This window comes from Dermacentor variabilis, chromosome 11 (genome assembly GCF_050947875.1).
Source record: "Dermacentor variabilis isolate Ectoservices chromosome 11, ASM5094787v1, whole genome shotgun sequence".
Taxonomy (NCBI): domain Eukaryota; kingdom Metazoa; phylum Arthropoda; class Arachnida; order Ixodida; family Ixodidae; genus Dermacentor; species Dermacentor variabilis.
The window spans coordinates 44,211,021-44,232,604 of NC_134578.1; the positions used below are offsets into that span (position 1 = coordinate 44,211,021).

The 21,584-nt window shown below is 41.8% G+C and overlaps 1 protein-coding gene across 1 annotated transcript in view; it reads right to left on the minus strand.

Moving 5' to 3' along the window:
• Nucleotides 1-1,388: 1,388 nt before the first annotated feature.
• LOC142564379 (venom metalloproteinase antarease-like TserMP_B) overlaps nucleotides 1,389-21,584 on the minus strand; it is a 28,477-nt gene continuing 8,281 nt past the window's right edge. The window contains exons 3-12 of the mRNA XM_075675366.1: nucleotides 19,092-19,124; nucleotides 18,883-19,007; nucleotides 16,831-16,902; nucleotides 16,648-16,778; nucleotides 16,306-16,355; nucleotides 10,892-11,000; nucleotides 9,361-9,501; nucleotides 8,086-8,242; nucleotides 3,681-3,809; nucleotides 1,389-1,442 (exon numbers count right to left, since the gene is read on the minus strand). Coding sequence (XP_075531481.1) covers nucleotides 1,410-1,442; nucleotides 3,681-3,809; nucleotides 8,086-8,242; nucleotides 9,361-9,501; nucleotides 10,892-11,000; nucleotides 16,306-16,355; nucleotides 16,648-16,778; nucleotides 16,831-16,902; nucleotides 18,883-19,007; nucleotides 19,092-19,124 — 980 coding nt within the window. The 3' untranslated portion in view covers nucleotides 1,389-1,409. The remainder of the gene's footprint in view (nucleotides 1,443-3,680; nucleotides 3,810-8,085; nucleotides 8,243-9,360; nucleotides 9,502-10,891; nucleotides 11,001-16,305; nucleotides 16,356-16,647; nucleotides 16,779-16,830; nucleotides 16,903-18,882; nucleotides 19,008-19,091; nucleotides 19,125-21,584) is intronic.

The window sequence follows — 21,584 nt, forward strand, 5'->3', positions numbered from 1 at the left end:
TTGAAACATGTTGGCGGGCTAGTTGGTTTATATCCACAATATAATTGGTTAGCGTGACGGAACTAGGTCGTAGAAAGAAGCACACACACAAAGAGAGCGCTGTCCCTGTGTGTCTGTTTCTTTCTACGTCCGCGGTGAGTCACTCTTACACATTCTATCACTGTTCATTTAGTTAGTAAGCGAATGTGTACAAGTTTATGCGGCCGATAAAACTAATGTCCTTACTTCGTACAGCTAACCACCTTTTGTGCTGAACTGCGAATTTTTGTCCTTAACTCTACGACATGCCAAACCTAGTCCTTCGACGAGCGTACCACTGGATTTTCCAGGTTGCAGATGTTGTCCGGCTGCAGCCGCTGACAGAATTCATTTTTCTGCGGGTATAAGTTGGGTACCGAATTTCTCATGTTAGCTTGTCATTTTTAGCGTCAAGGAAGAGGCACGGCTACAGAAACAGCCAGCTAGGGGCTCTAGACCGAACCCCGAACAAAAGATACGAAACCCACAGTGACAGTCTAGGGTGTCATGAACAGTGCCGAGAGAACGCGAGCAAATAACAGGTATTTCGCGCCCTTTTCATGCTCATTAAAACTGTACTTTTCACGTAGGTCGCGACATTTACTATTGGAAGAGTGACTGTACTGTGCTATGCTCCTACATATGGAAAATAACAAAAATAAAATCATTCTTAACATCTTATTTGGGGTTGATTCAAAGATTACACGGTTTTTACAATACTATGACGCCGACATCATAGTTATTCACTTTAAATAGAACTGAATTAACAGTACCTACGTAGAGAATACGAATCGGTAAATCTTACACCTTATTATCACTGCAACTTGGTGCATTGCAGTCATGTCAGCTATAAAAGATGTTGCATCCCCAGGTATTTTTGTTAAGCTATCCCCGTAACGAGTGATTTTCGCTTTGGGCGGTGCTTCTATTGTGTTTTAACCTATCACGTGCCCATATCAGCTTTGAACCAATAAATATATGTTAAGCCTTTCATGTTTGACGTCATATTATATATTTCCCAAGTTTTTTATGACTTTACAAATGCATGGTTAACAGCTTCAGCAGATGCAGTAAAAAGAAAACAATCTCTTGGAATACTTGTGGATTGTGGAACAAAGGCAACAGCGCCACCACAAGTAATAAGGAGAATCGATGAACTCGCCGCTAACAGAGCATAGAAAACAAGTTGCTGTGGGCGCTCCATACAAGAATAAATGAGTGTCATCTGTTCTGCACGTATTCACAAAAATAATCACAATAGATCAATTGCCAGTATATACTTATATATATATATATATATAAAGTGCGTATGGTGTGTGTGTGCGTGCCTCGTGGCTGGGCAGCCTCAACGGTAGACGTTGAACTTCTATGCAAAGATGATGGTTTTATTTCTATTTGCTTCTGCAGCGTCCCTTCTTGCAGACCTGAAAAATAAATAAGGTGGTAAGCAGAAATGTCCAGGTTAATAAGACCGTGGAATTACTGAAAAAATATTGTAGGGCCGGGAGTGAATATTACCGGGAGTGAATGAAGTAAAACGGCGTTCGTTGAACATAGACAATGCAACAATGTATCTTGCAACACGTTACACCAGCATATGTCCTGAAGTTAAATTAAAATCATGGGGTTTTACGTGCCAAAACTACTTTCTGATTATGAGGCACACCGTAGTGGAGGACTCCGGAAATTTCGACCGCCTGGCGTTCTTTAACATGCACCTAAATGCACCATAGCCACTGAGCAACCACGGCGGGTATGTCCCGAAGTGAAATCACTGTAATGGGACCTGTCGTACTCAGTACGTAAAACAAAATTGTGTGTTTTGCGTTGCAAAACCACAATCTGATCATGGGGCACGCCGTAGTGAGAAACTCTTGATTGAATTTCGACCACCTGGGATTGTTTACCTTAAACTGAATACATGTTTCACGGGCGTTATGGATCTCAGCCCCTCTGTAATGTCGTCGCTGCGGCCGGGATTGGATCCCGCGCCCTCTGAATTATCAGCGCAACGCCAAAACAACTCCACCACCACAGCGGGCAGTAAATAAAAGAAAGTATGCAGCGGGCCATAAACACTAGGTTGAATGAAAGCAAAAAAAACTTCAGCCATAATAAAACAATAGGTATACAAGACGGGAAAAAATTCCAGTAAATGGCAGCACAGAACATTTTCTCAAGTAACAACAAAAATATAAGCGATCAGATGTCGTGCTGTTTATGAACGGATAGGCAAACCATCAGCATGCCGGTTATTCAGAATATAAGAATCGCAGTTGTGCCGGCATAGAAGCTTAACCCCACCTGTTCACGTAATTCTATGCAGCCAACGAAACATTCCCTAGCACACCGCCGCCTTGATTTGCTCCCTGATAGATAAATTGGGGTTAACATACGTACCGTCATAATGATTATTGAAACTGAGTAACACCATGATTGCTTACAGGAGCAGGAAAATCAGATATGGGCACCAGAATACAAAAAAAAATAGAAACAGGAAAAAACGCAAAACGACTCCTAACACGTAAAAATATTTTTTCTCTGGAAAGAAATCTTTAGAGAAAAACAAGAATAATCGTTGTGTTTTGTTTACGCTGCATAGTATGCCGATGTTCACATGTGCGGACTAGAGCCAGGCGCGCGCAGTGGTAAAAGTGTCCTGCGGCACCGTAGTTTTCGCAATGCCGCCACACATGGTTGTTCCCTGATGCACAAGTGGCCTGACGCCAGTCATTCAACAGAAAAGTCGTACAAAAGCACTCATCTACGCGCCACCTAACCATCCTGGCACAAGGCCACCATTTCAGCTTTGTGCACACACCTCTGGGCTGCGTTTCAAACAAAGGATGGGAACACTACGAAGGCGAGAGAGACTCTCTCACTGTTGAAATCGGCGACCAAGGAGGAGTACTTCACTTACAAAGGAAAGGTAGTGGACGCACAAATTAGAAGTAAAATTAGGCCTGGCCTTTCTAGTTCACGAAACCTGACGCATTTATTACATGGATTGCGTCGGAGGGCAATACCTATTTAACACCACACGAGCGAACTGACACGTTTCTACGCCCAATAGTCACATAGCGCCACTTTCGCTGCGACACAGAAACATAGTACGCCGCATTCTAGAAGTATAAATATCCACAAGTATTGTGTGTTTGACGTAAACTTCTGACCGAGGGTAGTAGTTGGTATATATAGAATAGTTATGTTGTAGAAAACGCTGCACATCAAGCACAACTGTGCTTGAAAGCACGTGCAATGAGACCTCGAGACCACACTACTTTCGTAGCTTCTGCAGCGTTGTATAGTGTATATGAACGGGGTTAATGGAACAATAATAAATTCAGCACGACTTAAGGCTTCCACCACAGTGTAAAGTTCGCTTCCTGTGGAATACCTATATTCAATACTTATGAGCCACGTATTAGCCGTCCAACTAAAGAATCTTCATGTACAAGCCGCTCCTCTTAGCATCAGGACAGTGAGCGAATAACCACACGACAATGCAAGACGCACGGGTCTAGTTGCTGGGAATAACCGACCCTGTTTTATCTTTACATTAAATGTCCGTCGGTTTTATTCATCGAAGAGCTGTAACTGTTCTGCTTTCGTCAGAATAACCCTTAACAACAAATAAGCTCGAGCGGCAGGACGATTGTTACCTTAGAAGGGTCCGACTTGCTGCACGGTGTGCCATCCAGCGCAACAATGGCATAAACCCTCTGCAGAGCTGATGACCTTGAGCGAGCCGTGCAGATGACAATACATTTTGCGTAATGCTCATCCCTCTGCTGCATTGCAAATAAAAGTGTTTGTTGGTACTGAAAGAGTTCCATTTGCCAAAATAAAAAATAAACATGTTCAGACCCAACGCAAATTTCCGAATCTATGTGTAGTTGACCTTCCGTCAAACAGTTAAGTGCCATAAGTATGGCCATTTGATTGCTCTGTGACTAAAGAAATCTGACGTGCTCGCATGCGCTCTTGAGTGCATGCGAGCACTCTCACATTCCCTTCTATTTCGTAATTTCTCATCTATTTTTAAAGGTACCACCTCCTTCTTCGCCAGGGATCCATTGTGGGTGAGTGCCATACTAGAATATTCATCGTGATCATCCTTGTATTTTTGATTTCTTCTTAAGAGAAAGCTTTAGCTCGGGCCCAACTCCGAAGCGGTGTATTGAAATACATGTAAAACGCAAAAACGTTTTCCTGAGATAACTCCTGGACTGGTTTTAATAAAATTTGTTGCATTTCAGAGACAAGTTGAAATTCTAGGGACTGCTGGAAGCGGAATTTCGATTTAGTGCTTGAGTTCTTTTTAAAAAATTTTCAAATATTCGACCGTTTGAAAAATATAGAAGCACGAAGTTTACAAATTTATAGCTCTGCATCAAGATCAGATATTGTGGTTCTGTAAACGGTCTCCATTAGATCATTTAAAGAGGACAAATTACATCTGTCATTTTACATCTTACGTGAATTCGTTACGTCGTTCACAAGGTTTCTGCAAAAGCTGTAGTTGCATATTACTAAATTTCTGTATTTTCATGTTTAATAAATCCATTTTTGTCCCCCTTTAGATGTACTATTACATGCAATTCACAGAACCTTTTTATAATTTTCGGTGTTGAGTTGCAGAGTCGTAAACATGATAGTTTTGTTTTTTTGAAAGTTTTGATTTTTGACAATTTTTTATGAAAAATTGACGACCTAACGGAAAAATTCGAAACCAGCAGTCACTAGATTTTAAGATTTTCTTTTAAATGCAACAAATCTCGTCAAGTTTGCTGCCACGGTTGCAGAGAAAAACGAATTATTTTTTACATGTTTTTGGATAGGAGCACCCGAGCTTCCCTGTGCTCTTAAAGGGAGACTAAAGTGAAACACTAAATCAGTTTAGACTAGTGAAGCATTGTTTAAGAGCCCTGCAGGCCGTCATTTAAAAAAATAGTTTGATGATTAGATGAGAAAATGAAAGTCCAAGATTCAGTATTTGAATTTTGCGCCCGAACCCTAGCGCCGGTACGTCAGCGTGACGTCAGGGATTCCAAAGTATGTTTTCGCATTTGGGCCATGTTGGCTCAATAAAGGTTCCCGAAACTTGCCATGTTTATTATGTGGTTCCTTTAGGACACAATGTAGTCAATCTGTACCGTTATATGTAATTAGTCGGCCCTAGAAGATGCCATCGAAATCCAAGACGTCACAGCCCCGAGGTGCGGTAACTTAAGTAGGCGTCGCCACCCGTATTTTGTTCTTGCGCTTTTTTTGGCTTACCAAAAGTCTTATCGTTGTAAGAGTGGTGTTTTGGTGTTGTAGAACGGTAATTTACTGATGCAGAAGAAATCACTTTTCACTTTAGTGTCCAGTTAAGTATCTTGAGCATATCTCCCGCTTTCTGGCCAAGCTATATGCCCTAGTTTGTTGGCGCCATGGTATGAAAAATCATCAACATTGAAGCGGCGATGATCGCAAAGAGGCAGTTGGCGTTGGCACGATAAAAGCATACTTACGATCATCACCTAACAAAGATCGAGAGTTCCGGTCACTAATGCGTGTAATTTGTTTTTCACGACAAATCTCTTCCATATGATCCAAATGCTTCATTGTTTCAGGGTTGACTTTCAGCGATTTCACCGAATCTTTCCAACCTTTGTCTAATCATGAGCCCGTGAGTCAATGAGGCATGACAATGTTTTCAGACCAGTCAGGAAAAGCGGACTTGGATTGGCTCACCTTAATGTTAGACAAATACATTCCTTTATTCTTTTTTCAAGCCTTTTCTCACCCGTTAATTCAGGCGTTCTTGCTACTTTATGTCCGACAACATGATACTGAATGCAGTAATTTCGACAAATATTGCTTCATGTCCACATTTGCAAGGATTCAGACGTGAAATGTACCACTCAGCTTGCTTTCTGGCAAATAGGTTCTGAAATGAATACTTATTCGCCATCTCACGTAAAAATCTGTATTACGATCTAATGGATACGCCTTTCCTACCTACGTGATACCGCTAACTATACATCGGCTTACCTGGACATGGCATGATTCCGACGGTTTGTAAAACGCCTACTTCTCCAACCTTCAAAACACTATTCTACAAAGTGGACACTGAAACACTGCTCCTTCAAGACTGGTTAAATAGGAACGACACTTTTCTATCTGCGTCTAACTACCGTCACTGTGATATACCGGAAATTATACAACACTGCTTCATTAACTATAAGGACGCCGTGTATTCCTGGGGCGTTCTCCAAAGTACTTTTAATAAAAATCTTGATGTAAATGTTTACCCCATGCGATACCTTGTGCCGGCTAAATTGGCAGATGTGCCTTCTGACATGCGGCTACTTATGGGCTTGCACAGTTTACGAAACGCTCCAACGTTAGATTAGAATGCGAACCATTTGTGTCCTAGTAGTCACATTTCATTCAGATGATTTTACAGCTGAAAGTCTTTATTGATCAAAGAGATTTCCAAGCGAACCGGTACCCGTTGCCTTTTTGAAGAGTTTCCTTGTGTTTCCCGCTTAAAGAACTGTCTACAAAAATAATTGCACTGGAAACTGTCTCTACTGTGCTTGTAGACACGGCTGTGACTGTTTTCGGCACTATGTATATAGTTTACGCAAGTAGGTTGTGTATTTGTAATAAACAACATTAAAATCCGATTCTGGCCTGGTAATTCGAACTTCGGGCTTGTGTGCAGGGGGCACCTTATCCATTTTATATAATTATTAGTTGCACGGCAATACAGGCGCAGCACCTAGCCAATGTCACGAAAGTACAAGTACGGGAGGGTTTAAAAAAAGGATTTACTTTGTTATGTACGTGTGCAATACGTACTGCATTGGATGGTAGCTTTCTGCGAAGCGTACGCACAGATACAAAAATTGCGTAACATATAAAGTGACCGCTGACAGCACTTTCTCTACATGCAAATTTGCTTTTGTTCATGGTTGTGTGCGCGGCCCTGAACTCTGTTTTCGAGTTACAATGTGAACTCGCCAGACCAACGGCTTCTTGAGGCCACCGCACGTTGTTTCTCTACACTGTGGACAGGATGCAAATTCACTCCAGTAAGAGCTAAAAAAGCTATGGTTGGAGGTTTCTTTTTTTCGCTATGAACGCTTGAAGCACAGAACCACTAATTAACCTGATAACTAAATAAATTGTCTCGGCCAAACAGCTGTCTATACAAGGAGTCGAGGAAATTCTATTCATTCGGTTCTCACCATTTTTCTATGAAGGACATATCTATAAAAATTCCGGCTTGTATTCTGCGTGCGTCATTCCTAACTCCTTGTTGTAGGTGCAGGATGCTTCTGAAGTTAACGTAGAATGGGTTTGCTCTCCGCCGTTTCACATGTGTTGCAATATATCAGTCAGACGAGCTAGATTTAGCAATTTCCAACGAAGTTGCTGCAAGTGGGTTTGGAAAGTTATAAATCCTGAAGCTCGCTATTTTCTTAATTTATGAGGCGTCTTTAGATTTTTTCGGTTTATTTAACGGTATGCTCTAGCTGGTATCGATTGTTTATTGGCTATAGCGTTTTGAAACAGGAATATATAATTTCAAACGCCACAAACAGTGTATAAAGTGAGATTCACGTCGTCACATTTATTCTTAGGCCTCTCCGTAGAAAGTCCATGGTTTCACTTTTACTGCAAGACAGCCATGTCAGAGTGCGACAATGAGAGAGATAGGCCATATAATTTATTACTGCCAGAAGTAAAACGCCGCACGATTAACAGCTGAATGCAGACATTGGTTCTGCTTTATTCGGTCCCGTACCTGTACCCACTGCGACTCTAAATGAATATAAATGTTGCTTGCTGCTAGGAAAAACACATTTCCACAAACGGAAAGCTCCATATTAGCGTGTGTTCCTGGTGGCAGCGCTTTAAGGTGCTTCGCGTATATTGGATGATGCAAAGACAAGGTGCGGCCCTGTTCTACCGCAATAACGATGTGGCCATTCCAAGACAAGTCAACTACGCATGTAAGGGTGGACTAAAAGCAAATATCATGGAAAGTATCGATGATGAAATTTACTTTACCTCAGCCCGCAAGATATATTCTCCTCTCTGCAGGAGTGTTTGACACTTCCTCTTGTTTTCCTTTTCATATTTCGTTTCCGGCTTGGGTTTGACAACCTGATTTGTAGTCGGAGAGGGTGCAATGGCATTCTGTTGGAACAAACACGTGTCATGTGACCTGCGTGAGGAAAAGAAAGGGGCCTTCTGAATTTCCTGACATGTTTTTAGCAATAAGCCACTAGAACTAACGTTATACAAACGCTACTTTTGTAAATTCACTACGCTTTACGAGGTCTGAGACGGCAAGGTGCTCAAACACAGCTCTCGCAAATCCCGCCGACGATATCTTAGACCATTAGTCGCACCCCCTTATACTTAGTATCACTGTCATTTCAACGCACCTTTCTAGAAATTTTCCTTGCAGCTCTATATTTATGAATTGGTATCGCCCACGGACATTTTCTTTCACCTTGAGAAACTACAGCTGGCTTATCCAGCAACGTAGCGCGCAGTTTATATATATTCGCTTATTGTAGGCTTTCTCTATAATGGTAACGCCCGTGTGGCCTTTGTCAAGCCCCACACTTTTGACTGTTTGCCCGTGTTGCCGACATGTGTAACCATGATCTCAAATAAGTCGGTTGGTCGATCAGTCTGTCGGGTCGGTCGGTCGGGTCGGCCAGTCGGGTCGGCCGGTCTGTCTGTCTTCTGATGCGTAGCAATCGTTTTCTTTTTTAAATTTTGCAAAAAGAAAAGGTCGCGTCGATAGGGTCGGTCGGTCGGGTCCGGTCGGGTCGTGTGGGGTGAGACCTGTTGGTCGGTAGGTCAGTCTGTCTTCTGATGCGTAGCAATCGTTTTATTTACGTAATTTGGAAAAAGAAGCACCAACAAATATAAAAAACGCAACATCTAGGTGGTGTCGCTGTAAGCAACTCAGCTTTTTGAACTTGGAGCACCTGGTTACAGCTGTAAGGCACGGATTCTTTTGAGACATATCAATACGCTTGGAGACTACAATAACATTTATTTCTGCGTTTCTGGCACTTATCGCAAAGTCGGGTATTACAATATCGCTGAATGTTCTTTACGGGGCATGGCAAGGACCAGCAATTTGGGCCTGTTGGTATAACATGGTAATATATTTTTAATAGCGCGAGGACGTGGGAAGAAAAAAAACTACTAAATAAAGATCGCTCTGTCTTCCCTCGTTTTTTCTTCCCGCGTCCTTGCGCTATTAACAATATTTTATCTACAGTCGCTCACTGAAGTTAGAATCACGAAACGAAGATTGCTTACGTCACAAAGGTTGAGATGGATGCCTTGCTGCAGTCAGAGAATTCAAGCCGAATATCACCTGTGGCACTTGGGCTCATTATGAATCCAGCATTAGCCTTGCACGCTGACGAACTTTCATACCCGTCATGAGAAGAACCTAACCTGCTCCAGAAAACACATCCCTCTTGCGACAAAATAATAACAACATGCGTGCACGGCAAGCCCTCTTCTCTAACAAATACTGAAGCAACATTGCGTCAGTATATTTAAAGCAGGCATAAGGCCGGCAGATTTAAGGAGAATATAGATAGAAATGTGGCACGGAACAGGAGGCTTATATTGATTCGTAGGAGGCAGAGAACAGAAAACTGATGTTGATTCTGATACATAATATCTGCACTTCCTTTTTTTCACTTTCAACAGAATATTTAGTGCATAGAGTATAAAGCCCAATGTTGATTGTTCAGGTTGTTTAGTCAAAAACTAGAAGTTAACTTGCAAATAAAGTGACAGCTCCAAGTAAATCATAAACAAATATTCAATAAATCACTTTTTAGTGTTCACGAAGTTGTTATTTTTGGGCTGATCTTGGAATTGTGAAACGGAAATGGTGCAGTAGGGAAGTTGCGGGAAGTTCACAGAAATTCCCACAGCCGCACTTGTTGAAATATTCGTCCCCAGTTTGGACTAAATATACTTGGACATTCAAAGTTAAATCCCTGAAGATTATGAAGGGCTGGGGTCGGGGAGGTTGGTTGTGAACCGAAGGCACAAAAAACAAGCGCCAATCTTAACCAAAACGTTTCTTCTGTAGAAAGAATCTAAACACTTTGCTTTCCCTGCATCAAATGCTAATGGGCCACCATAACACAATATTAGGCCAAGGGAATGCGAACATAAGTCGTATAAAGTCATCGTGTAAGAAAGGATACAGAATCCCAAAAGAGAAAGCCTAACCGTCAGATTACTGAACACCAGGCCAGATCTAGTAGATTGCTAAAGCGGAGAGTCATATCTGGCTAATAATAATCAGTAGATGACAGCAAGATTAGACCACAGCCAACTAGAAAAAAATTTACGCAATTCTACAAGTTCTTTTGATGCTATTTATTGTTTTCTGGATGGCTATTTTTGGGCAGCCTCAAGAATGAATATCTTGAAAGGGGGCGATAGTCTAAAGATATCAGATAAGGAGCCATGATTTCCCTAGTATTTCCCATCAGTATTGCATTGTGCACGTGCACTGATGTAAAAAAATGATAAAAATTGTTTTATAATATACAGACGTTAACTTTGTGATTAATGATTGATGTAATCTCTTTCTCCACCTGAAACAAATTATCATGTGGGAGAGAGGTATATGATGTGTTCGTTGTGTTAGAGCAAGGAAATGAGAACAGGTGGAGTGAAATTGAAGAAAATGGAAAGTTAAAAGTAACACTAACTAGTGAAAGAGATGCACGTACGAATAAAATTCTTATGGGAGCTCTCGCGGTTCCGAATATGAGTTACATCGGAAATATCACTCATGACTTTTGATCGTAGTACTCACAGGTGCCCTACTTCGTGAACGGCGCTCATAACACCCGCATAGCTTTCCCCGTTGTCTGCAACAACCATGACACTTCGAGGAGTGCACACCGCCCCTGTAAATGAAGCACCTGCATATAAAGAAAGGAAAATCAGCAATGAATCAGGTGTGCTACCAAGAGTGGGTTTAATAGAGATAAATAATATTAACGAGATCAAAGCTCGCACAAAGGGAAAGCTGGGGAAGACCTCAAGCGCACCTTTGACTTAATGCGATAGCTATATATTTGTTTGACTAATTTTTTTGATGTTTATAGTTGGCAAAAAGCGTCAAGGAAGACGAGAGCTATATGATGCCATCATGTACTCCTCGGGCGTGCCGTATTTAGTCATGCTGCGCTTTCGCGCTATTTGTTCCAAGTGAGCCTGTGTCCAACGTGCAAGTAAGCCTAATATATATTTGCTTGAAACCAGTTTCTTTGTTGGCAAAACAATTCTTAACAAAGGTGGAGAAGTATTACAGCAAGCGGCAAGAAATGGAGTCATAGGACACCGCAATAATTTGCCGCTTTAGCTGGTCAAATGCAAACGTCTTGGTGTAGAATGTTTTATTGCTTTATTTCTTAATGATATTCCACAAATACATACGAAATGAAATGGGAAACGGTTTCAACAAGAACTATGTGAGATACAGTAGATAAAAACAATTGTTCATCTGCATAGTCTAGGTAACTGCCCAGCCCAAGACTGGCGTTTGGTGCCTGCTTATCGAATGTCAGTGTGTACTCTTGAGATGCATCACCATGACGATAAAAAATAGAAGCTTTCCTAAACAAGCTAAACAATTATCGCAGTGGCGAGAGAATGACCACCACGGGGGCTCAAAAGAGAACGGTGGTGTTAGCGGTTTTGTCAAGAAAACATCTGTTGCTTCTAACGATCGATGTTCTTGAGAACACCGCTGCCGAGCAGGAAGATAAAGTCAAATTTAAAGGGGCATACTAATATTCGAATTCGCCTAGCTCTTGCAGACATTTTTGTTAGTACTGGTATATTGTTTGGCAACCTGTTGAAGGTTAACAAGCACTTGCGTCAGAGCTATCTGATATTATGCAATGTTGAGTAGTATTACCTTTATTACTGACTAAAATTCGAGAATTGTGTTGTCCTATCTACGGTTTCTTACAGCGTGGCTTTTAAGTGAAGCTTTATGTTTACATCAGTCATCTTTGGCGTTCCCGGCCTGGATTTACCACCAACTAGGCACAAGTGTGAATTTTCCGCGCATGGACTAGAGAAAGATGGATTAGGACCAAATGGCAGGCTTTTCTTAAGGTTGTATAGCGACCATGCCCGTGGGGGAATATAAGCAGCGGCTTTTGGTGAGAGTGTATTGTTTGTGTGGTGGCGCACTTGATTCAAGTGTCGCAAATACGTCACAACACGTTTAACAGAAGCTGTCGCCGTATGAAAAATTACATTTCCAATCCGTATCCCCCAGCGTAGCACACCGATGTGTTACGCATCAGATCATAGCAAATTTTTTTTATTGCATGCCACGCATTTCCTTGCTAAAATCTAGCATCCTTTACTTCGAGGAAAAATGTAATTTTGACATCAATCTTGTATAACGCTCACGATTTTGTAGATAAAGCCTCACAGTCAGTCTGTAAGACGTGCTTTTCCGTCAAATCTACAATGTACTGTAAACTGTGAACGATAATTTTTATTGTTCCTGAGACATGTATATCCCTGTTACGAAAACTAATTCTAGTTCTTCAAGGCCTTTGCAGAATTAAGAGTATTATCATATCGTATGATACGCCTCCTTCATTGTCCGTCCTCTGAGAGAATTAATATGCAATAGAGTGTAATTCGTAAGTAATTTTTAACTATTTCCTTCATGTAGCAAACTCGAAAGCAAGATGGTGTCCCAATCCACAAAATCATGTTAAGCCGCTAGCTATATTGCGAAGGAAACACTTGGGCGACATAATTACATACATGCCTCCTTCAATCAGCGAAATATTACCCCGTAAGAGTTGTGTCCGTTTAAAAAATGATTTCATATTAGGTTTTACAGGCGTCTTTATACACCATTTAATATATCCAGACCCATAATACCACAGCACAAATATCTGCACATCATCGTCATCATCAGCCTGGTTACGCCCACTACAGGGCAAAGGCCTCTCCCATACTTCTCCAACTACCCCGGTCATGTACTAATTTTGGCCATGTTGTCCGTCCAAACTTCTTAATGTCATCCGCCCACCTGACTTTCTGCCGCCCCCTGCTACGCTTCCCTTCGATAACCCTTAATGACCATCGGTTATCTTCCCTCCTCATTACATGTCCTGCCCATGCCCATTTCTTTTTCTTGATTTCAACTCAGATGTCATAAACCCGCGTTTGTTTCCTCACCCAATCTGCTCTTTTCTTATCCCTCAACCTTACACCCATCATTCTTCTTTCCATAGTTCGTTGCGTCGTACTCAATTTAGGCAGAACCCTTTTCGTAAGCCTCCAGTTGCTGCCCCGTACGTGAGTACTGGTAAGGCACAGCTGCTATACACTTTCCCTTGAGGGATAATGGCAACCTGATGTTCAAGATCTGAGAATGCCTGTCAAACGCACCCCAGCCCATTCCTATTCTTTTCTGATTACTTCAGTCTCATGGTCCGGATCCGCGGTTACTACCTGCCTTAAGTAGAGGTATTCCCTTACCACTTCCAGTGCCTCGCTACCTATCGTAAGCTGCTCTTCTCTTCCGAGACTGTTAAACATTACTTCAGTTTTCTGCAGATTAATTTTTAGACCCACCCTTCTGTTTTTCCTCTCCAGGCCAATAAGCATGCATTGCAATTTCTCCTGAGTTAATAAGCAAGGCAATATCATCAGCGAATCGCAAGTTACTAAGGTATTCTCCATCAACTTTTATCCCCAATTCTTCCCACTCCAGGTCTCTGAATACCTCCTGTAAACACGCTGTGAATAGCATTGGAGAGATCCTATCTCGCTGTGTGACGCCTTTCTTTATTGGGATTTGGTTGCTTTCTTTATGGAGGACTGCAGTGGCTGTGGAGACGCTATAGATATCTTTCAGCATTTTTACATATGGCTCGTCTACACCCTGATTCCGTAATGCATCCATGACTGCTGAGGATTCGACTGAATCAAACTCTTTCTCGTAATCAATGAAAGCTATATATAAGGGTTGCTTATATTCCGCACATTTCTCTATCACCTGATTGATAGTGTGAATATGGTCTATTGTTGAGTAGCCTTTACGGAATCCAGGCTGGTCCTTTGGTTGACAGAAGTCTAAGGTGTTCCTGATTCTATTTGCGATTACCTTAGTAAATACTTTGTAGGCAATGGGCAGTAAGCTGATCGGCCTATTATTTTTCAAGTCTTTGGTGTCCCCTTTCTTATGGATTAGGATTATGTTAGCGTTCTTCAAAGATTCCGGTACGCTCGAGGTCATGAGGCATTGTGTATATAGGGTGGCCAGTTTCTGGAACAATGTTCCCACCATCCTTCAACAAATCTGCTGTTACCCGATCCTCCCCAGCTGCCTTCCCGCTTTGCATAGCTCCCAAAGCCTTTTTGCTTCTTCCGGCGTTACTTGTGGGATTTCAAATTGAATTGAGTTGAATATATCTTTATTTCCAACAGATTGGGGGAGACAGGGACGAAAAGCTGCAAGTGCAGCTTTTCTATTCCTCGAGTCTATTCCTCTAGTCTATTCCTTCTCACATTCTCGTCGTGGGTGCTACTGGTACTCTATAAATCTCTATAGAACTGCTTAGCCACTTGAACTATCTCATCCATATTAGTAATGATATTTCCGGCTTTGTCTCTTAACGCATACATCTGATTCTTGCCTATTCCTACTTTCTTCTTCACTGCTTTTAGGCTTCCTCCGTTCCTAAGAGCATGTTCAATTCTATCCATATATTAGTTCCTTATGTCAGCTGTCTTGCGCTTGCTGATTAACTTCGAAAGTTCAGCCAGTTCTATTCTAGCTGTAGGGTTAGAGGGTTTCATACATGGGCGTTTCTTGATCAGATCTTTCGTCTCCTGCGATAGCTTACTGGTATTCTGTCTAACGGAGTTACCACCGACTTCTATTGCACACTCCTTAATGATGCCCACAAGATTGTCGTTCATTGCTTCAACACTAAGGTCCTCTTCCTGAGTTAAAGCCGAATACCTGTTCTGTAGCTTGATCCGGGATTCCTCTATTTTCTCTCTTACCGCTAACTCATTGATCGGCTTCTTATGTACCATTATTCCTCTATTTTCCCTTTTACCGCTAAGTCATTGATCGGCTTCTTTTGTGCCAGCTTTTTTCCGTTCCCTCCTCAGGTCTAGGCTAATTCGAGTTCTTACCATCCTACGGTCACTGCAGCGCACCTTGCTGAGCACGTCCACATCTTGTGTGATGCCAGGGTTAGCGCAGAGTGTGAAGTCTATTTTATTTCTAGTCTCGCCATTCGGGCTCCTCCACGTGCACTTTCGGCTACCCCGCTTGCGGAAGAAGGTATTCATTATCAGCATATTATTTTGTTCCGCAAATTCCACTAATAACTCTTCCCTGCTATTCATAGTGCCTATGCCATATTCCCCCACTGCCTTGTCTCCAGCCTGCTTCTTGCCTACCTTGGCATTGAAGTCGCCCATCAGTGTAGTGTATTTTGTTTTAACTTTGCCCATCGCCGATTCCACGTCTTCATAGAAGCTTGCGACTTCCTGGTCATCATGACTGGATGACCAAGAAGTCGAAAAGTGACTGACGCCACCGCTGCAGCCTGCTGCACCCTGCACCCTGGTGAAGTACATATGTACTGAAATTATTTAAACTGGTATGTTTAGAGTTGACTGTGCGTCTTCTGTCGTTCGCCAGTTCTTTTCTTTCCGTTTGTTTCCTTTTGGAGAAGGAATTTTTAGATTGCCCGTTTTAGATTTATTTTGTCGCGCGACATCGTTTGGCAGACCTACCTGCTTCTGTACTTTTCTTAAAAACAAAAACTGCAAAGTTGAATACAGAAAAGGTAATTACTGCCTTTTATGGGTTGCACATGAGCGTTCTTGCAAAATTATTATGCGCTGTCTACGCAGCCCACCAAAATTTTATAAATTTCTTACGTGAGATATGGAGCTACTTGCTGCTACACTCGACACCTTGATTTAAAGCTGCTCGTGAGCACAAACTGGGTTTGTACTTGCGAGCTTCAATACGCACACACAGACACACACACGCACACACACACACACACACACACACACACATATATATATATATATATATATATATATATATATATATATATTGTAGGTGCTAGGTATTTTCTTGCAGATTAGAAATCACACTTCCTTGGCTAATCTTATTAGAACGCTGCATGTGAGAGAAACCTCGAAATCATACAATACCGTAAGACACCACCTCTTTTCCTTCCGGACGGACCTCCACCATGCCTCGCCTGAAAGTTGGAAAACACGGTAATATAATAATGTTAGAAATAATAATTTGGCCGAATGGTAATGCTCTACATATTTGTTACGCATGTCCTCTCCTAAAGGAGGCACACACTTTTACTATGTGAAGTTTGACTGTGGCGTAACAGGTACAGCACAAGATTAACCTGGGACTGTCCTAGGACATTTATGCTTGATCATTTACCACCAGCAGAGCAAGGGTAATCAAGATGAAGCTTGCCATCATTTGTGGTCATTGTCTTGTTCTGGAAGAAGAGAGAGTTATTTGTTTCTCACCCTATTAAGAAGGCGATGATGTCCACGCGCTGCAATTCACTTCTTGACATCACGTGTAGTACCAACTTTGTGAGCGTCTTCAAGCTGTCGACACGGTTATCCTTCGCCAACACCAGATATTGCTCCTCCCCCTGCAAATGTGTCACTGTCAAAAGGGTAACGTAGCCACATCTTGTCACCTACGGAAGTGTTGGCCTGAACATTTGTCACAACAATCTTGCCAGGGGGTTGAAGCGTCTGTAGGACCACGCTAACCTGCGAAGAATGACGACAAATATGTGGTCCGCATCAGTAAAGACGCCAGCTGAACAAATACCTCTTTCTATAGACTTTATAACCAAATTTAAAGTGCCAATTTTCCATCTTTATTTAACGTTGTGCACAAATACAGTAACAACGAACTTATATGACAGGTACAGTTATCGAAGCAAATCACAATTAATAACCATGCTTTCTTAGTATCAGCCAAAGAGCGCATATTCTAAGCAGTTGTCCGCACATTTCCTAATTAACATATTTCCAGACCAATTTACAGGCCTGCTATGATCAACAATCGCAGGAGTCATTATATTATCGTGCAAGTTTGCAGCATGCATTGCGTTAGAAAACCTATGGTCACACGCCGTTGCTATCAGACATTTACTGCAATTTGAAATGTAAGCATCTTAATGCTTACGCAGCTTAATCAACTTTTTGTCACAATTCCACTAAATACACCGATATCTTCAGTGACAAAAGTGCACGTGGTAAATAAACTAGACGTAATATCGCAGACGAAGAAAAATGACCGTATAAGCATTGTGAAATATTGAGGTGTGATGTGCCATCCCAGTAAAAGTAAATTACATAACGTAAACAACGAATGACATTGCTATTTGAGAAATAGACGGAAAAAAGGGATGTGAAGTGTTTGTGTTCGAGCCACGTACTTTCTGACGGCAGTATAACCCTAGGTATCGTGGCAGTAAATTAGCCTACCCGTTATGATATATAGCAACACTATCGGAGCCCGCTAACTTTTTAGCTAGCAGACGCTTTTCGTGACACTCAGGCGAAGATTTTCAACTGTTTTTTAAATTTTTTCGCTGGACCTAATGTTCTGCGTTGGCTTTCCACCAAATGAGCTGATTCACTGCACCCAAGCAAGGCTAAACGTTTATGCGATGGTACGCGCTTTTTTGAAGAAGTCATTGATGAGTTGTAGGGCTTATTATTTCTCTGTCGCATGTTCAGGGACATCAATGTCACATTAGTTTTAATAATATCTATTTGCCAGCTCTGAAAACTCTGCTTGGAAAGGCATCTTTTGCGGTTTGTTGGCACTGGTTTAAGCGGCAAATTAGAGCCACCAAGCACATCATTAGAAAAATCTACATAATTATCACAATTATGGAATATGTTTGCCTTTGAAACGCTAGGAAGATTTTACTTGTGGACAAGTTACCTTTTGCTTTTTTATTGTGCAGGGCTTCTGTTCCGAGGCATTCAAAGCAAAATTCGACTCACTCAGCTAACTACGTATTCAGAGATATAGATTTTGAAACAACGTCAATCATCCATTGTGTCATTATGGCTTAACTCATTGCAAGTAGAACATCGCCTGCAAGCTGGACGAAGCTGATAACCGCGGAGGTCTTGCTTTCGGTAGCTAAAACAAGTAACGACTGACCTTTTCCTTTCCCTCTCACAGGCTGTCGCGTAATCGCCAAGGTGGACGCTGTGTCGACATCCACGTCCTTCAATGAGAAGTTATCTGAACGGGTGTAATATTTGTATATGAAAATCTCGCAATGGACCTGCGGCATAACAATAAATGTGAGCTAGCGGTCTTCAAATCCGCTTGCCCTAACGTTTTCAACATACAATATATCACAATACTCCTCTGAGCCATATGGCTAATCAGAAAGCTTTTGTCATATGCGTTTGGTGACTCCAATGGGTCATTCAAATTATGTGAGCCAAAGCGCTGATACCACCCGGGGAAGCAAATTTTGCGTAGATGGCAAAGCGGTCTTGCAAAATTGTTTATTTTGATGACTCAATATAATTGCTTTAAAATTAGTTTAAGTTCTCATGCTTAAATTCGTTTGACAAGTATTTCATTACAAGTTTGACTGTACTCAGAACAACAGAAACAAATTTATCAAACTTCTGCTTCCAGAACATCTCGAAAGGATAATGCAGATTCTACGCAGAAGTCATGCAAACAGTAGAACTGATGTTTCACGTACATACCGATGCCATAAACGTAGTTGCATATTCATGGAAATCTTTGCCTTCGTTCTGCACCCTCTTAATCAGCTCACTCTCGAGAATGACGAATGTCTCAGCGACGAAGGCCGGAGACGATTCACTCTGTTCTGTTAAAGAGAATATTCCGCCTCGAATTTATTCGCTTGGAATCTTCGTGTAATACAAATATGCACAAGTTGAATAACACGCACCTTTTTGCGCAGGTTCATCGTCTGATTGTGGTTCTGTGTCAAGGAAAGACAGTGGTGGCAAGAAGGTGTTTATACGTGCGGCACACTTATGCCATTAAAACGGACGTCTGGGCGAGTTGGTAAGGCGTATTTGAAACAACAGCGCGGTATTCACGGGGACAAGAAGGGAGAAACGACACGGACGAGCGCTGTCCGTGTGGACGACCAGCGTTCATCCGTGTCGTTTCTCCCTTCTTGTCCCCGTGAATACCGCACTGTTGTTTCAAATACTTATGCCATCACGATATGGGGGTGGAAATTGTGTGCTGCCCTTAGGTATATACGAAACAGGCTGTTTCTATCTTTTGGTCCATAACTCAGCTATCAGAACATCAATCTAATATCACTAACGGTATAGTACGCCGGTGAACAAAACTTTAGAACAGCACACTATACAGTACACAACAGTACGTAACACGTGCCGAAATAAAAACAAAGTAAGCTATAGAGACGCAGCTGGAGAGAACCAAGCTAACGCTGTATGCCGTCGTTTGGAGCAAGTCAGACTATTTTTATTCCATTTTGCCTGAACACCGCACTTGTTTATAATAAATATTTACCTTCTGAAAATCCTAATAAAACAAGAATATTAAATAAAAGAATTCTCGATTATCATCAGGAATTCCCGATCCATCTTTCTGTTGTTGTATATGTGCAAATTAAAAGTTTTTTTTCGCAAGGCTGCAAGAAGCCAGGCAAAGCACGAGAAAAATCCAGTGCGATTAGTCGCGAGGCCTATATTCGCGTTTCGCTCGCTTTCAGAGCCAGTGAGACAAAATTGCCAGACATGAGCCAACCGAGAGCAAGTAACATTACCTTGGTTCTTACAATCTACGCAGCACACATATATTTTTTTTTACTTTTTGGCACAAGTTACTTGGTACACTACGTATATCATCGAATGCTCAGCAAAAACGAAGGTATGCTGAATACCTATACCTCAGGATACCTACAGGCCAAATAAAACTGTCTAGCTGGCTTGTAGCTATACGTCCCAAGCATCATCATCATTATCATCAGCAGCAGCCTGGTTACGCCCACTGCAGGGCAAAGGCCTCTCGCATGTTTCTCCAACTACCCCGGTCATGTACTAATTGTAGCCATGTTGTCCCTGCAAACTTCTCAATCTCATCTGCCCACATAACTTTCTGTCGTCCCCTGCGACGCTTCCTTTCCATTGGAATCCAGTTCGTAACCCTTAATGACCATCGGTTATCTTCCCTTCTCATAACATGTCCTGCCCATGCCCCCCCCCCCATTTCTTGTTCTTGATTTCAACTAAGATGTCATTAACTCGCGTTTGTTCCCTCACCCAATCTGCTCTTTTCTTATTCCTCAACGTCACACCCATCATCCTTCTTTCCATAGCTCGTTGCGTCGTCCTCTATTTCAGCAGAACCCTTTTCGTAAGCATCCAGGCAGCTCCTCCTCCAGGCAACTCCTGGCAACGTCCCAAGCAACTACTTTAAAAGAAGAAGCACGTTATTGCTGATTTTTCTGACAAATTGGAAAAAGGTGGCATTGCAGAATTGATACATGTAATATAGTTCCTAATTAAGAACGGCCCGAATGGCATAATGAAATACCCTATGCGTGAACGAGAAAGGTCATATTCTTTTCATTCACTTCCGCCTGTTAGGCTGGCATCTTTGTTGCGGTTGGGACTCAGAAACGGAACACGACTGTATGTGTCAGCGAACTTAGCAGGACATATTGATCGGGAAATAATAAGAAAGAAGCTTTCGACCCAAGCGCTGATCCCGGGCGCAGTTTCGTTATCTCATATCATGCGTCATTCCTGAAATGGCATTTCTGAGTAACGAAACATTTCGAACCATAATGCATTACGTAGTAGTGTTAAGCTTCATCCTTCTATATGATAGGCCGTAAAATGTTTGTTCTACAACGACAATATTGTTTACTTTGTGTGTATTAAAGGTTCCTGATAATTTCTTCGCTTGATTGAAATATGTAACATAAGAAATGCAATCTTACGCAGCGCGCTTATCGTATTTGCCATAAGTAGGTTTTTGAAATATATTTTGTGATATATTACTAAGTGTATCAAACCCTTCTGCTTCTGGCACGTCACTAAGGTCCTTTTGTGACGGAAATTTGGATGTACGAGGGCACATCAAAATTTTTTGCCCTTATTTTTATTAGCCAGAATAAGGTACATACAGGCAATTGCAAGTATACATACTTTTCATCATACCTTCTAATATCTTTCTGCATATTCCTCATACTTGGGGCCCTATAAAGTAAAAATATTCCAATATGTTTTTATTCCAAACTCCGGACGTCAAATATGCGTAACCGCCGACGCAAGCATCGGGCGGTCACGCGCAGGGTTGTCTGAACAGACCGATCAAACGCTCTCCTCGTTCACAGGAGGTCACCTTTGTTTACATTAAGGGCGAATAACATTGCCTACACTGAGCGGCTTGTCTTATC